General features: G+C 47.3%; 1 protein-coding gene across 3 annotated transcripts in view; it reads right to left on the bottom strand.

Moving 5' to 3' along the window:
• Positions 1-16,600, bottom strand: part of pot1 (protection of telomeres 1 homolog) — a 28,573-nt gene extending 11,973 nt beyond the window's left edge. The window contains exons 1-11 of one of the 3 annotated variants that reach the window (XM_084672061.1): positions 16,442-16,559; positions 12,502-12,581; positions 10,892-11,025; positions 10,417-10,489; positions 9,694-9,794; positions 7,840-7,947; positions 7,477-7,548; positions 6,634-6,760; positions 3,282-3,412; positions 2,587-2,880; positions 1,330-1,485 (exon numbers count right to left, since the gene is read on the bottom strand). In XM_084672061.1, the coding sequence (XP_084528187.1) occupies positions 1,330-1,485; positions 2,587-2,880; positions 3,282-3,412; positions 6,634-6,760; positions 7,477-7,548; positions 7,840-7,947; positions 9,694-9,794; positions 10,417-10,489; positions 10,892-11,011 (1,182 nt within the window). In that variant the 5' untranslated portion in view covers positions 11,012-11,025; positions 12,502-12,581; positions 16,442-16,559. Of the gene's footprint in view, positions 1-1,329; positions 1,486-2,586; positions 2,881-3,281; positions 3,413-6,633; positions 6,761-7,476; positions 7,549-7,839; positions 7,948-9,693; positions 9,795-10,416; positions 10,490-10,891; positions 11,026-12,413; positions 12,582-16,441 lie in introns of all 3 variants that reach the window. The other 2 variants (XM_084672060.1, XM_084672059.1) reach the window with 2 other exon arrangements.
• Positions 16,601-17,235: the final 635 nt, after the last annotated feature.

The raw sequence follows: 17,235 nt of genomic DNA, 5'->3' as shown, positions 1-17,235 counted from the left end.
ATGACAGATTACAAGGGGTTGTGTGGAGGCTTTAGCCTGGCAAGATGGCAATTACTGTTAAGTAGTTACAGAAGTGTGACAGAGACTTACTTCCATGGTCTTCTATAAATTGTTTAACAAAGGCAAGCAATGAAACGTCTGCTTCAGTAGAACATCCCGGGCGAACATTCTCACTACAAGGAACAAGCAACCGTTTGGATAAAAGACCAAAAAAGACTTTGCTCCTGTGGACGAAGATGGCTGAATTTGCAGAACAAAAGGAACTTGATGTCACCAGATCTAGCTCAAACAGAGCACCGGTGACGATTAACAGGGCCAGTCTAGAACATACATGTCATACGACAGATCGCACCCGGAATTGATTTAGGCAGGGATACGGGGGATGACGTTGCGGGTGAACGTTGATGAGGTCGACCTCAATGTGTCTCGCGGATGGTGAGTGGGAACCAAGATAGCACGTAGGCTGTGTTGAAAAGACGTCGCTCGTCAGAGAAGGGTTAACAAATCACATAATTACGCAACCACTATGCTAATGTCGCATATCTCCGCAGATAAGGATGATGGGGCTGGAAGCGAGGAGGATCAAAGCTTTGGGCCGCTTCTGTCGAGCAGAAAGACAGAATTATACATTGAAAAGGGGGGGCGGCGGGGGGGTGGGGGTAGAGCGAGGGCGTAAAGGAAAGGATGGCAACGAGCAAAGAAAGATGACTGGAGAATGCCGCGGCTTTAAAAATGCACGGTTATTATTGTCATGCGGGTGAAATGAGAAGAGATTTGCCTGAGGCACTGCAGAGAAGCAAAAGCACTCAACTGTTTGTGCGTTGAACGCAGGGGGGGTAACGGTAAACTATTAACTACTGAACTATGGGAAACAGAACCACAAACTAACAGGTGAACGCTGCTCGATTCATTTGGGGAACGACGCGACAAACACATCCAAGGGGGGCGAAAAGCATGAAGGTGCCAGAACAAGCAGCCCATTATCTCCCCCCCCTTTGTACCGTCCTCTTGACTCATGTCTCTTTGTCGTGGGAAATGATTGTGGTCATGGTTACCTGGTTTGGTCGAAAAACGAGAGATGACTGTCTAAAGAGGTTTCTCTCCTTAGGTCTGACTCAGCCAGTATTTCGGCTCACCGTGAAGAGGACTGGGAAAAGCAATAGAGAGGTGTTCCTCTCCAGACGGTCAGAGGAAGTATTGCCAAATCCGCTTAGATCTCCCAAAAGTGTAGTGTTACTATTGAACCTGCTGGTCTGTGTGATCGTGTGTATATCTGTGAGTGTGTGTGTGTGTGTGTGTATATCTGTGTGTGTGTGTGTGAACTCCAACCTTGAGCTGCCGTGCTGCCTCTACGTGGTTGTCGTAGACCAGGACGTTTGCCGTGAGGTTCTCCATGTCCTTGGACAACGTGGAACGGCCCTCCAGGAGGTGAGGTTCCACAAACACATTGAGCAGAGGGTGGGAGCACTGGGTCCCGTCCCAAACCTGGAGACACAGAACAGGGGAGGACAGGAGAACATGGGGTCAACGACACGCCGACCTGCTGTCCAGAGTCGGACAACCTCTGAGGGCGGACCATCTCAATCGTTTCATTTTGGGATGCATTCTCTGAGCAAGCCACCCTGAAGAATGGAGAACGTGTCAGGGCGGTGATGGAAAGTAAATAGGGAACAGCAGAAGACAGCAAGACTATTAGTAACTTCAAACTGTCGATACGGGTCGATCCGGCAGTATCACAGCAGGGAAAAAAAGCTGACAGAAAAAGACGACAAAGAAGGTGATTGCACGGGAGCAATGGCCACCGCAGAAATGGCCCTGCCGGCACTTGAAATCTTTTACTGTGAATGTCACATTGCCATTATATAATGATGGATGGGGAGGGTAAGGCCCTTCCCCCCACCCCTCCGGTGATGTTTGTTTATGGACACGCATCATTACCCAGAGTACAACACTTTTGTAAACATACATGACCAAGACACGTGACAACCAAGGGCAGGGAGATTCGGACCAGGACACTCATCCCTGAGGCTGGAGAGACGACTTGGTTAATGAGACGTGTTATGCCAGGATAAGGGTCTGGAGCAACGACAATGTTCTAGAACTTGAATGAACTTCTTCTTTGTCTTGTCCTCAGGCATCTTATTAACTGTGCGAGAAGCCAGACATGTGATTCTGCTCATAAAAAGCAAGGTTTCCACAAGTTCAGCTCGCTCTAAAAAGAATACCTTAAGCTATGTTTGAATATTTGGTGATTTATTTAATTTATGCACGGTAAAGTATATGCAACATATGTCAAATGCACAACACAAATAGTCCAGCCAGTGAATTTCCGTGACTTGACCTGTTCCTGAACTGAACCTGTTACTAGACCTATAACTGAACAAATTACTACATATGTAACGGACCTGTTACTTGACCAGTTCCTGAACAAAATAATCCTTCTGTGCATCATGACACAGCGCACACGTATCCCGTTACTTTCATGGACTTTAACAGACCAAAACATCTGTGTGGTCCATTTAAGTATAACTATTTACTGAAGCAATTCAACAAATGACTCCACAAAGCAACCCCACTTCCCCCCACCTTCAGCAAGGTGCAACTGCTGTCCATCGGGGCTTTGGCGAGCAGCTGGCAGGTCAGGTCGAAGAACACCTTGGGCTGCACGGCTGCCAGGGTGACGCCGGCCTGGGCGGGGAGCGCCAGCTGAGCGGCGGCCCAGGCACGCAGCGACTCCACGGCGCGCCGGTCGTCCTCGTCAAAGTGGAAGGAGAGGCTGGACGTGCGGGGCGTCACGGCGCTGCCCACCGCCCCGTCGAAGGTGACCACGGAGAACCCGTGGCTGGTCACCAGGGTTTTGGAGCCGTTGAAAAGCTGCGTCTGTAGGACGGAGGAGGAGGGGGGGACGGACGGACAGCACGGAGGGAGGAAGAGAGAGGAAGAGAGACAGACGAGTGACAGAGACAGACGAGTTCCAGACAGACAGCAGGGAGCGAGGAAGAGAAACAGAGGCAGGGGGGAGAGAGAGGAAGACAGGGCAGAGCCACAAAGAGAAAGAAAGGGAGAGACATTTGTAAGGGCAGACCTTTAACTCAGCTTAAAAAAACAAAAGGATAAACCTATCTTTGCGATTACACATCTGTCACTTCACACACCAGAGTCAAACCAGGAAGTCCTATAGTAAGTCTAATAGTTTTGTTAGTTGTTAATAGTTTGATAGTCCTATAGTAAGTCTAATAGTTTTGTTTATAATACAGGATGACCGGACACACTTTGCGTACCTTGACTCTGTGGAGGCGTACAATGTCTCCCGTTTTGAAGACTTTGGGGTGACTGTCCAGTTTGCTGCTGAAGATGCTACAACACACCTTCTCATTTGATTGGTCGATAATCTTCAACGTAGAGCAGTAATCTACCACATATGGAGAGAGGGTTAACAACGACTGAACAAGGCCTGTGTGTGTGATATTGCCATTACATTACATTTACATTTAGTCATTTAGCAGACGCTCTTATCCAGAGCGACTTACAGTAAGTACAGGGACATCCCCCCCGAGGCAAGTAGGGTGAAGTGCCTTGCCCCAGGACACAACGTCATTTGGCAAGGCCGTGAATCGATCTGGCAACCTTCAGATTACTAGCCCGATTCCCTCACCGTTCAGCCACCTGACTCCCTGCCGTAATCGTTAGCATTAAGAAGGCCTCTTTTGCGGCCCTTCGATACTGTATGCATTAACTTTGTGTTTTTATCTATTTAGTGCATGACTTACACTCCTACACTCAGCCCCACACCTCAAGAAATATGTATCTTTGGCAAAAGCCGGTTTTAAAACCAAGTTGGTCTGCGTAGGAACACTGGCTATTTAAGAGAAAGCTTCTGCCCAGCCATGAGGACGGTTAATTCAGTGTGTTGTTATTTTGGGGAAATGTTAACTCAAGCAAAATAATGCAGCACATGATGTCCAGACGATCGGGGATGGGGGGTTCCTCGGCCGGACACTGATGTGTGTGTGTGTGTGTGTGTGTGTTTGTGTCCAAGTGTGTGGATGAGTGCATGCGAGTGTGTCGACTGCATCTCATCTGATAGATTTCCTTCATGGCTACATTACAGCTGCCGCATCTTTGAACCTGTCACGGCCACAATTTACTGGCCCGATGAGCGGTCCAGTTAACGCCGTGACACAAATAAAACCAGCGTTTCCACGGCAATCTCCATGGCTCAGTCTCTCCCGCTTCCAGTACGCATCTTTCCATGAGTCAGGATCCTGCACATTGGCTACAGGCAGAAAGAGAATGAATGGGACTGCCACAGGCTTATAACAACAACTCCCATTAAGAGTTATTTGGTCCCATCGCTTTGCCTGCATGAGCCCCTGACGATCTCTCAGGGCATCTGGGTAGGGTGGCGTTGGCCATTTGATGCACCTTTGAGGAGATGACGTCACAGCCCAGCTAGAGTACAAAGAGGGGAAAGATGTGTGTGTGCGGAGAGGGGGGGGGGGGATTCTGAGTCCCCCAAAGTCAAGCAATTTAATGAGAGAATCTGCTTTGACAAGTGTGGACAGACACGGAGAAATGTGCAAAAATCACACCCCCCTCCCCCTGGAGCAGTTCAGCTCTTTTACAGACACGGAGCCCCATATAATATGCCGTTTTGTCATTTGTGTCGCAGTCACTTCCTGCATTGCAGAGATTGATCTCTCATGCAGACTGGTGCCTCCCGGACACAAGAAAAGAGGAAACCTCATTTCTGGCCCACTGACCATGTTTGAGGAGACACTCTGCTGAGCAGTACCATCCACTCAAAACATCAGCGTCATACAGCAACCTTTTTTCGGTTTGTTTTTTGGACCACTTGTGTCAGCTTGCATGACAAGAGCTAATGCCTGATCAATGTTTGGGGTGCATTGAAGCACAAGAGACTGTATAGGGTCGAGTGATTTGGTAGTTCTGCGGTGGTTCTCTAGAAACAAAATGTGTAGGAGGAGTTCATTCCATTCGGTAGTGAGCTTTTCTAGGGCGTCGTGGTTTAAAGTGGCACAACGTGCCGTTATGCTCAGCTATATCTGAGATGGAGGTCTATATCACAGGGGATATTTTTGTTAGAGCCATTGAGATGAGGACTGAGCCGCGGGATCACTTCTATGTCTTTTAGAATATTCCTGAACCTCTTTTATGGCTCCACAGAAAGCAAAGAGGAGGCAGAAGTGAACACAGCCTGACTGAAAATCACAAATGTTTGTTTTTTTTATGTTGATCGTGGCTACGCGCCTTAGCGTCCCGAGGGAATAATCCAGCGCAGCGTCACAGCGACAGAAAGGATCATCGGCCGAGCGAGCCACCACCCTGTCCGCTCTCTCACAGCCAGAGGAGGGCTTCTCTTCAGCGGACTCCACCGACACACCTCGAAAGCTTCTACGCAAAAGGCCAGAAAAGGCCAGACGGGAGAGGCTTCTGGACGTAGAAGGCTGTTTAAGGGAGCTGAAGGAGGCGGGTGGTTGGGGGCACAGACACACCACCTGACCCCGCGGCAGGGCGGCCCCGTTAAAGAGGCAGTTGCGCCACGACTCCCGTCACGGGCTGGCGCAGCCAAACACGGCGTTTCCGTGGGAACATCTTTTCCCCCTGGTGACGGGGGAGATGGGGGGGGGGGGGCTCGGCAGAGAGCCGTCCTCAAACCCTCAGTGCTGCTTGTGGCAGCTTCATTTAATGAGAGCGCGGTGCAGTGACCACACACACTCACTCGCTTTTACTGACACACAAATATGCAAGGCGTACAGAATACAAAATATCATCCAAAGTTACTCCCTTTCTCTCTCACACACACAAATACAAACATACACCACAACCCCAGACCCACCAACACCCTTATTATCTCAGAGATCTCAGCTCAAGTCACCTGGGTCTGGTTCCCCTAGCAACCACACAGCGACCTAAATATGGACTTAAAAGTGTGCTTCCGGGTTCTAGAGATGGGCCTGCCAGTCTGGCGGGGGGGGGGGGGGGTGACTAACCTGTCCTCTGGTAGAGGGGGAGTGGGGGGAGAGACTGACCTGTCCCCCTGGTAGAGGGGGGGTGGAGGGAGAGAGACTGACCTGTCCTCTGGTAGAGGGGGGAGAGAGACTGACCTGTCCCCTGGTAGAGGGGGGGTGGGGGGAGAGAGACTGACCTGTCCCCTGGTAGAGGGGGGGTGGGGGGGAGGTGACTGACCTGTCCTCTGGTAGAGGGGATGTGGGGGGAGAGACTGACCTGTCCCCCTGGTAGAGGGGGGGTGGGTGGAGAGAGACTGACCTGTCCCCCTGGTAGAGGGGGGGTGGGGGGAGAGAGACTGACCTGTCCCCTGGTAGAGGGGGGGTGGGGGGAGAGACTGACCTGTCCCCCTGGTAGAGGGGATGTGGGGGGAGAGACTGACCTGTCCCCCTGGTAGAGGGGGGGTGGGGGGAGAGACTGACCTGTCCCCCTGGTAGAGGGGGGGTGGGTGGAGAGAGACTGACCTGTCCTCTGGTAGAGGGGGGAGAAAGACTGCCCTGTCCTCTGGTAGAGGGGGGAGAAAGACTGCCCTGTCCTCTGGTAGAGGGGGGAGAAAGACTGCCCTGTCCTCTGGTAGAGGGGGGGTGGGGGAGAGAGACTGACCTGTCCCCCTGGTGCGGAACGGCTGCTTGAAGAAGGTCACCACAGCGTACACGTTCACCACCACGCCCGGCTGCAGCTGGCCCAGGCGGACGTAGCTGTACTTGGGGAGCTTGGCAGACTTGGAGACCTGAGCACAACACACACACACACACACACACACACAACAGCATAAATAACACAATCTATGAGACATCTAAGCCAAATGCACCGATGACAATATATATTTTTCTAGATAAGAAATTGTAGTAAGAATAACGTATCTCTGAAAGTCTAGGTTAGATAGTGGTGTCAGTGAGATCAAATGAGATTTGACCTGATGTAGTGAGTATGTATCTATTATTAGGGAGTCAGGTGGCTGAGCGGTTAGGGAATCGGGCTAGTAATCTGAAGGTTGCCAGTTCGATTTGTGTCAAATGACGTTGTGTCCTTGGGCAAGGCACTTCACCTTACTTGCCTCAGGGAAAATGTCCCTGTCTTTACTGTAAGTCGCTCTCAATAAGAGCGTCTGCTAAATGACAATGTAAATGTAATGTACTTATTATTAGTGATTCCACTCCACATTGTTAGTTTCAGTCTCCTGGTCGATACTTGAACCTCATTAACATGGCTGGCACGTCTACCGCTCCCCAAACAAATTCCCAGACCACCCTTCTCGGTCTCTCCTCATATCAAACAGTGAGCTTGTCAGGAGTCACAGAGGGCCAGCGTAGCATGACACTCCGGGGTGAGGTCACTTCGGGAAAATTATTTGATGACATGAAGGCTTGTGACAGGAGCAAGACGGCCTCTGACTGGCTCTGAAAAGCCAGCAGCCTCCTAGCTAATGAGGTTGCAGACTCTGACCTCGGCGCCGGAGAGAGGCGCCCTCTTGTTGGCTACGGAGGCCCGGGGGTCCAGGGCAGATGACGGGAACACCTGGGAGAGACAAACGGAGGAGGAACAGAAAGAAGAAAAAAAAAGGAAATTACGGAAATAACCCAACAGCCAGTTCATTTTCAGGAGCACAGTTGTGACACGTCATTAGCTCATGCCTAGGAGATCTGCGCGCGTGAAAGATTAAAAATAAACATCCAGAGAAGAACCCCTTTCTCTAAATACGGCTCCGTCTTTACAGTAACTGACTTGAGAAGTTGGGGAGACAGGCCTGTATGGTAATGTGTCCCTTCCGTAAGCACTTCCCAAGCCTGCAGCTCCTCAAACACTCACATAAACCCTGGCTTCATCTCCAGCCAGGTGCAGGTTACAGGGATGCAGCTTATCTTTGAGAGCCGTAGGAGACTTGCCCACTCTGAAACCAGACACCGCCATCACGTCCTGGGGGCGTGGCAGAGAAGTGACATCACAGAGTCAGAGACATCAACAAAATGGGGGTTTTGGGGAGGAGGGGATACAAAAAAACGTTTCCTTGAGGGGGCGAGCGATTTGAATACTAGATCTAGCTGTGTCGTATAAGTGAAAGGTTGTAATTGTGTAGAGCAGTACTGAGCGTGTTAGAGGCTTGGAGATGTGGCATTTTATTTGGGTGGCAGTTGTGTGATCGAGCCCTGAAACGGCTTCTAAACAAGGTGCTGTGACACGGCTCCAGTCGCAGACAAATGGGACTGCAGATAGTCATGGTAATCATGTTCCAGCGGCTTACACAAAACGCCGTTTGATGGAGTGTTAAAGTGTATCACCGTGATAGCAAAACGACCCCCCCCCACCCCTCTCTTCCTTTATCTCCCCAGACTGAGACGTTGCTTTTTCCTCTCTTCTCCATTCTCTGCTCATCACACACTCAATTCCACAGGGACGGAACAGTTTGGCGGAAATAAGTGAGGCGTGTCTGACAGTGGCTTACAGGAGACTTTGTTTTGGTTTGTTGTGCTGCTTGGATCTCCGTCCGGGAAAAGAGGTGTTTCTCCGAGATCGTGGTTGTTCCACTGTCGGGCTCCGTGCGAGTCATCAAAAGATTTGTTTGCACGGCAGAGACGTGCTGATATCGTTTCTGAATTAACATGTGAGCCGACGCTGTTACCCTGTGAAGACATGCTTACCCCCTTGGATCAGGTGCCAGACATGTAGCATGTTGGCATGCAGGACATATTGGTGACCATACTGGTGTTAAGATGAAACAATATGGTGGGAAAGTCTCATCAATATTGGCATGTAACTGCACTTTTAGAGAGTGAAATCACAAACATCTCTACCAGAACGTGACACATAAGGCCCATTGTCAAACGGCTTGTCGCTGCGCATTACGTGCACTTGAGAGCAGGTCTGATCGACCGATTCTGTCAGTTTGATGGGTCTCGAATGCTGGATGTGCCATATGCACCTCGGCCATTTCATGTTCTTGTTCATTTCTCCGGGACTTGCAACTTTCCCCCCCACCAGAGTGATTGTATGCTTTCATAGGGAGCGTTGGGAGCTAACAATGACTGGCGCTGTGATCCGCCTTCTGCAGAAGCTGCAGACGCCCAAAGCATCTCTTTGAGGATTAGCCCCCTCCCTCCACCCCCACCCTTCTAAAAAAGCAAAGAAATACCATCTAGAGACTTGCTTTATGCTTATGGAAATGCGCTGCAGCTTTTTTGACGAATGGTGCCATGGTGATGAGCTAGAGCAGAAAACCAGAGATGAAAGCTGGTTTTTGGGTTAAAAGGAGCAGAATGCTGTTGTTTTTTTCCTCTGACACAAAGATAGTTGGAAATCTGTGGAGGAAAATCAGCCAAACTGACAAATTTGGTTTGGTTCTTTCTTCGAGCAATCTTAGTCGTACCCAAAGAGGACAAAATACATGTTCAGTCACACGTTTTCATCATCCTTTTGGATGCTTGTTAGACATAAAAACATGTTATCAGATACAGGTACATAACATTATTCACACTTGCATATAAAGTGATCTCAGTTCAAACAGTGATAACCATATCAAGAATCAATCTAAGTTCCGTTTCATAGGAGTTACCTATAGAGCACCACACATCTAAAGTAAGCAGTATTGATTGCACATACTGTAGCTGTAAATGGATGCAAACTAGGTTTTGACACAGATCACTGTGGAAATGATTGGAGGCCTACCCCTTGATTGACAGAGTCAGAGAATTCCTTAGCCAGCGCTCCAACCAGGATGACATTGATGGATGTGTTCTCTGATGACAAGCTGGGCCGGGAGTCCTCTTCTGAAGGAGACACAGAGAGTGGTTTCTTTAAGTGGGCTCTTACCTTGGCTTGCACAGGATGCAGATGAGGCACATGGTAGGTGGCTCATGCAAAGCTGTTTTTCTGAAATAGGCTTTTAAGAACAGAGCCGAGAGCCTCGCAGTGTTGAGGACCAAATCACTTCACTAAAACGCTGGAACGGACAGAAGACACGCTGTCACCATTTTAAGAGTTAACTGACAATTGTTGGCGAAATACAATTATTGGACACGACAAGGAAAACAAGGCATATTTCCCACTGAGACGTCCGGAACAAGGGTTGTATTATAGTGGAATTTAAGTCTTAACAACTTAGATAACCCACTGAGAATAGGCTGCAGCTCTGTATACATGTTAATCGTAAGGCAAAGAGATAAGTGTAGCATGGACGAGATCACAAAGAGGGAGCTGGCCTTACTCGACAATCCGATTTTGAGTCTGCCTCCCAGCTGAATGGATCACAGTTGGAGAGAATAGAAATCCAAGCCGACAAAGACACAAAGGGGCCAGCAACACGTTATAAAACTCCTCGGTAACTTCGCAATAGTCTTCTATGGGCCCTTTTCACTAAGAAGGGTACATGTTCGCATTTCACAACGTTACCTTGAATGACGCTCTTCAGGACAAAGTCTTCTGTTCCCACAGTTACCAAAGGTCCCTTGTGAACCACTTTAGCCTGGAAGAATCATAAGATTGTATGATTTACTGGAAGGACAAACTTTTCAGACGCGCACCTACACACCTAGGCTATTCATCAGACCTAACGTCATAACTTCTAAACACCGCAATAAGCACATGACCTCAAAGACAGTCAAAGAAGTTGGAGAGAGATTTGGCATTTTAAGTACTTTGGCAGCACAACTCCTTGCCCAGTCATATGCCCGTCGTGGAAGAAAACATGAAAATGAACTGGGAAGCTTTGGATCAAACGTAAATGTGGGGGACTTGGGGATAGATAAACTAGAAGACGGGGGAGATGAGGGAGGATGGGAGAGAGCTGAGCTCAGGCTACCACCGTGTATTCAAGCCAACTTTTTAATGCGTTTCCTGTCGTCAAGAAACTGCCATAAAAACGCACCTTCACAATCTTGTCGGTGCAGTCCAGAGAGGTGCAGAGGAGTGGGACAGGTATCTTCTGCAGACGGCCTGGCACCTGGGACTCAGGATTCACCCCATCCTTGACCACATGGACAGGCATGGCTTAAGCCTCGGCTGAAGAAAGCAAAGTTGAAAGGCAGAAACAAAATGTTGTCGGGATGTTAACATGGGAAAAATTGTTTTGCTTAAAAAGACAGTTGATACAAAAGCCTTCAAGATCTGTGAAAAGTTGATGGCTGGGCTCCGAACAGCTACCATGTTGCTTCCTGTCAGTACGGGTTAGTTTGTTATTTAAGGGGGCTTTAACTGGCAGGTCCCTCTGTGCTACCTTGTACAGCAGGGGACGGCAGAGCCTAAACAGGCTCGGAGACAGCTCGTCAATTCCTCAGCCAGCTGCTTTGTAAGACAGAGGCCGATTGAAGGGATTTCCCCCACAATTTCGATTGGGAGGGGTTGAGCCAAAGGGTTTTTTGGCAAATTGGAATGGGCTATTTTTATGCGATGATGCAGATAAAGGTTCTATAACAACCATCCCATGAGGATGAGTCCCGTCTCACTCAAGAACACGTGTGTTGTTAGCTAAACTACATCAAAGCTTGTATGCCATGGTTTAACTCAGCGGGACGCAAGGCATTTTCTAGTTAAATTTAAGGGCAGTGAAGGGAATCAAGAATAGCCACCACACACAATCTTTGTTTGATGTCTCCCCCCTCAACACAATTTTTGCGAGACCTTCTCCTTCACTGCCCCAAAACCAAGTATTACACCATCGGCGGGGAGGATGTGGGAGGGTTGGGGAAGGGGGGCTGTGGCCTACCAGCTGAAAATACCATGCTGAACCCTAGAGGGCCCACGCCAGATTGTACCCAGTGAAATGTCAGACATACCCGACAAGGCCCTGCAGAGTCCAAACAGCTGGCTGGCTCTAGCACTCCCCAGGGCAACCCAGGCCCCCAGCCTGCCTCAGTCCCGTCAAAACACCAAGCACTAATTAATTAAGAGGCTAAGTGAAGTTCATCCACACAAATAATTCAGGGAGGTAGTCTGAATTATTGGGAAATGTTCTGAAGGGTGGATGGAAAATTGTCTGCTGAATGAATAAAATGGAAAACGTAGAGAATAGGTCTCTCGGTATGCCAGAGGGGTGTGTTCAAGAAGACCATTTGCCTATATCTTCAGTCCAACAAACACAAGATTACCATGTTGGTTACCCTTACACTGGCATATTGGGTTTAACTGGGACAATACTAAACAATAGGGGTGGGAATATTTTGGTACCTCACGATTAGATTCTAATCGATTTTTGGGGTCATGACGCTGGTGACGTTTACCATGTCTGTGTGTGTGTGTGTGCACTGTGTGTGTGCACTGTGTGTGTGCACTGTGTGTGTGCACTGTGTGCGTGTGTGCACATGTATTAATCTGTGTTTGTTTGTGTGTGTGTGTGTGTGTATTTGTGTGTGCAGAAGCCTAGTTATGCACCAACAGGTCCCAGACTGCACCTCTCAAAGAGCCCAATTTATAAAGTCCATCTCCCTCTCTCCTCTTGGTAAGACTCAACAGCAGAGTGGAGAGGACGGGATGACTAACTGCCTGCCTGACAGACCACAGCCTCAGACACTCGTCCTTGGTCTCGTCGTCTCTCCTCTCTGCTCGCTGGCCCGCAAGTCCTTGAGGGAGTAGAGATGGGGGGGGGGATAAAAGGAGGACGGGAGACATGAGCATGAGGGTGCCATGTCGCTCCAACCGTATTAGCCCTACTTTTTGCGCGAGTAGACGGAGGCAGGGACGTGGCTGCTGTCCTCGGGGACAGGACGGAGAGCATCGAAGGGGATGTCACGTCACGTGTCAAGCCTTGACTAGGAAAGCTGCGCTTTACTAATGCGTTGTGGGAGAGCTAGGGAACTTGACACTTCCTTAATAGTGCCTAAGCCATTACTCTAGTGTATTTGAGGTGCATTTCCAAAAGTCCTGAGCGATGACTTGGGAACAGGCAGAGCTGGGGGCAGAACCATTTTTAATGGCCTGGCATGCACAGCAGCTTTTCTTTTGGATAATGGCAGAAAACGTGCTTCTGCTCACCAGGTAAGGCGTAACACCCATACTAATTAAACACTAAGAAGTCTGGGCTGAGTCAGGGTTCCTTCAAGGTGTTTAGATTTGTGTTGAAGCGTTGAAGTCTGTCTATCACAGAGGGACCCTTTTTCTGCCTCTGGTCATAATTATTTTAAAGTTTGAGGAATATTGCTATTGGGATAACATCGGACAACTGCATATGTATGCAACTATGACAACAAATCAGGATTGACTGTTAAATCCCACAAAATGCCCTTTTAAGCAAAAGAGGTGATTGGCCACACATAACCCGATCCCAATAGGAGGATGTTTCAAATTTACTAGGCAGACATGATGAACTATAGTTTCTATGCTATTGAATTTCAAAGTACAGTGCCAGGGTAATATCTAGCCTGTATAGTGCAATTTCGACAAGATGGCACAACATAAAATATTTAATCATCAAGTGTGAAAAATGTAATTTGCTGGCACAGGCAAAGAGTGATATGTTCCCAGGACATAAAAACAGCCCTGAAGGCTAGGCCTGATTCTTATTATTCAGCCGTCCAAATTCCTCAACATTTGCGAGCGTGCCCAGTATGGTTTCTCTGGTTCCATTCTCTCACCCACTGAGGGCTTTGCAAATCAGCTTGATGTCCGGAATCATGCCAGCGAGGGGGTTTAGTGTGATCACAACAAGATGAACATGTAAATAATATGCTGTACCAAATCGCTCCACAACGATGCAGAGCGCAAACGTGGGAATGGGGACGAAGCAGAGACAACATTTATACGTTGGATAAAGAGCGACGCCTGCGTTTCACAGTTTCTTGCGGCGGGCCACACTGACAAAGACTTTGCATGCCAAGCACAAAGACTAGCCTAAACTGTCTCCTGTTCTGTTCAACCTCTCACAAGAACCCCTCGTTTTATCCAAATTTCCATAATCTATTTTTTTTTATGTTCTGGGAAGAGTGAACCAAGTTGCACAAAGGGTCTCCTGAAATAGGTTTGGTTCAAATGTAGCCACTGCCAGGGGGAGCTTTGCGTTTATATCTCCACAGTGCATGCAGAATTATGGCACTGACAGAAAAGCTGGCGCTGTTATAGCCTACTTATGAAAAAGCTGAACAGATCCAGTGTTGTTCCAGGAAGTCTTTTTTCCATCTCTCTGTTTGAGTGACTTATTCTCTTGATGCCATTTTTTGTCATTTCAACAGGTTGTATGGACATTTAGCCTATGTCTACATGTGTGAATTCTACTGGTAACTATCAAGACATACTCATAGTCTTTTGGATCATACCTATCGGGTGGGGGGCTATGTCACACTACGCGTTGTGCACTTGAAATGAGGGAAGCTCTGCATGCTGAACAAAACAGCCGGAAGCAGAAGAGTCCCCTCAGCAGCGGCTCCCACACTTATAAATATTCCTATACCCTTTTTAACGGGCACTCCACCTTGAAAATCACATTGAGAGCACACTGGAGAGAGAGTAGGCCAACATGTGGTGAATACATTTTTCGGTGACATGGGGAGGGAAAACAAAAGAGATGGAAAAATAGAAGCTTCCAATTAATCTCTATGGCACCTGTTAATACATTACATCATTATGTTTCCCTGGACCTCGACAATTTCTCTCCGAGATACATGCTGTGATTCCAGCAGACACACCCATGATACAAATCCATTTTTGGAATCAGGACTATTTGCTCATAAAATTGATTTAGCTCAAAACAAATCTGGTCAGTGACAATAGGCATATTAAAGTTAACAAGAGCTTCAGAGAACAGTTGTTAAGATGAGTCAATTAGGCTAGGCTATAGGCCATTGTATGAGCATAAAAAGATGAATAGCTCATTTTACTTTGACACAAGGCATCACTACAGCATAAGAAAACAAACAAATGTTTTTAATACATAATGGCCGGTGGAAATATGAATTTCTGCCTGAGATTTACAGTATGTGCATGAGAGCACAGCATTTCCAAGACAATTATGCCTTTAATATTGTGGGTAATGTGGGTTGACCTCCATTTTGGTCTGTAGTCTCAATCTTCCCATCCTCTTATGTATATGAAGGACTATGTGCCAAGCATACTGATCTGACCCAAGTGCCTATTGACTGTGGATAAACAAACATTGTGTACTATTTTTCGCACACAAGTCCATTTGAACGACAGGTGTCCTGTATTATATTGTCGTTCTGATTTGGGGGGATCAATCAAAAACAATATATTGCTTACCTTCACTGTTTGGCAATATGAACAAGGGGATCTTGGGCTACTTAGATTCACTAAACTAAAATCATGGTCTTTGGTCTTATGCACAGTCCAGGCACTGACTATTCTTTGGGGCGGCTTTTGTTCTAAGGCTAGGCTATGGCTAAGGCTAATAACCTGACCTTATTGTGGAAGAAATGTAATGAGGAAAACTCAAGCAAGATGTACAACTGTATGGTTGGAGTTAGAAATTCAGACCGCAAACCATAATTACATTAATTTTGATTATTAAGACTCAAGCAAAATTTCAAAGTAGATTAAATTATTCTGATAGAGTTGTCCTCTCGCCTCTCTAAATATTCTCAACATTTTACTAATTTCTTCTGTCGCCACAGTTCTATATTAGCCACACATTGGGGCTAATTGCACGGTGGAATTAGACTGCCCTTCTAATCACCCTGGTCGTAATAGGGCTCCAAACCCTGGTCCTACATAGTAATTTTGTGACTTTGTAAGTTCATTGGGAAGTCACTTCATTACTTTCATGGCAACTCATCTAGTGAACTGGCATAAAATGACTGAATATATGGAGGGGTGACGCTTGGCAAGGTGTTTTGAGGGAATACAGTTCAGTATTAATATCAGCTGAAGACGATGTCATCACACTAGTAGCAACTAAGTTACAGCACTCGCTCAAACTTCTACACATTTCCGAGCTTGAGTAGCATTTAATTATACACATGAATCCAGCACAACACATCTTGAAAACGAGCTAGCGAAGTGGCTATTGTATTGTAACTATCTAGTCTACCTTAAGTTGAATTCACTTCAGTGCAAACAACATAATTGGAACTGGTAGACGAGCACTGGCAATACGCTGCTAGCAACGCTGCATTAGCAACCTGACCCTTGCCCGTGATGCTTGGCTAGCTAGCTGGCTCGAAGCAATTCATGATTAATGTGGAATCTACATTGTTGTTAGATATAGTTAGTTAAACCCTGTCAGTGCAATTGGATATAACGTTAACTGCTACTCTTTATTATCTTCTTAGCATTGAGGCTACTAGTTAGACAACAACAAAACAGCTTGCTATTTGTTGTTCAACATATCAGATATTATAAGCTAGCTACGAAACACAGTCACGTGTGTCAAATAGTAAGTTGGGCTTTTTAGACAATTGGCTGATTCGGTGAGCCAAGTGTTTAAAGATCAGGATTTACATACCCATTGTATAGCAATAACGAAGAAACTTACTTTTTAGATGTCAAGCTTTCCCTCGCTTGGTTTTGAACATGGAGCTTTTTCCGGTTTGTCCTAGGAGCAGGCGCATTGCAAGCTGCTGTGCTGTCCTGAACTTGACGCGCCCGTTTTCGTGGAACCACACTCACTACATCGGTGGAGTAGGAGAAAGTGGCTGACATCAGTGACTCAGTCACAAGTTGTCACAAGTTTGTCAGTCACAATCAGATCCCCACTGTGGTTCAAAGCCACATTATGTGGAGGTTTAATTAACCTTACAGACGACGGAATCATTTAAAAGCATTTTGCCAATCCTGTAGCAAAGTTTTATTAAGGTAGCTTTACAATGCGGTCATACGATGTTTTCCAATTCTTAATCAAATGTATTGTGATGACTGCCTACTCGACTGGGCACGGGTAAGGATTAGACTAGGAATTGGAATAGCCTAACTGTCTGCTGGTAGGATACAAAATAAATCTCAACGCAGCATTAAACGAGCTATCTGGGTGGACAGTTTCAGTGAAAGACAGTAGGCTACAGAACTGAGTTACCATTTGAGCTGCAGTGCAGAAGTCATGACTACACAGCATGCATGCTGTGTAACCTGCCAGCCTGTCAAGTCGCCCACGATCACAAGTGACAGGGAAGAAGTGGGGACGTTGCAGTCGATGCCTTAACAGACTCCACAGTTGCTGCCTGCAAGTGTGTTCTCATTGCTGAAGTAGAAATGTTCCTCGTTGAACACTGGTTGCCCCTCAGCATCTAAAGCAAAACTGAACAACAAAATACATTAAAACAGCAATCGCAA

This window comes from Hypomesus nipponensis, chromosome 14 (genome assembly GCF_054491055.1).
Source record: "Hypomesus nipponensis isolate SF chromosome 14, ASM5449105v1, whole genome shotgun sequence".
In the NCBI taxonomy this organism is placed as follows: Eukaryota; Metazoa; Chordata; class Actinopteri; order Osmeriformes; family Osmeridae; genus Hypomesus; species Hypomesus nipponensis.
The sequence above is the reverse complement of the archived record's forward strand: the minus strand, read 5'-3'. Positions and strand labels throughout refer to the sequence as shown.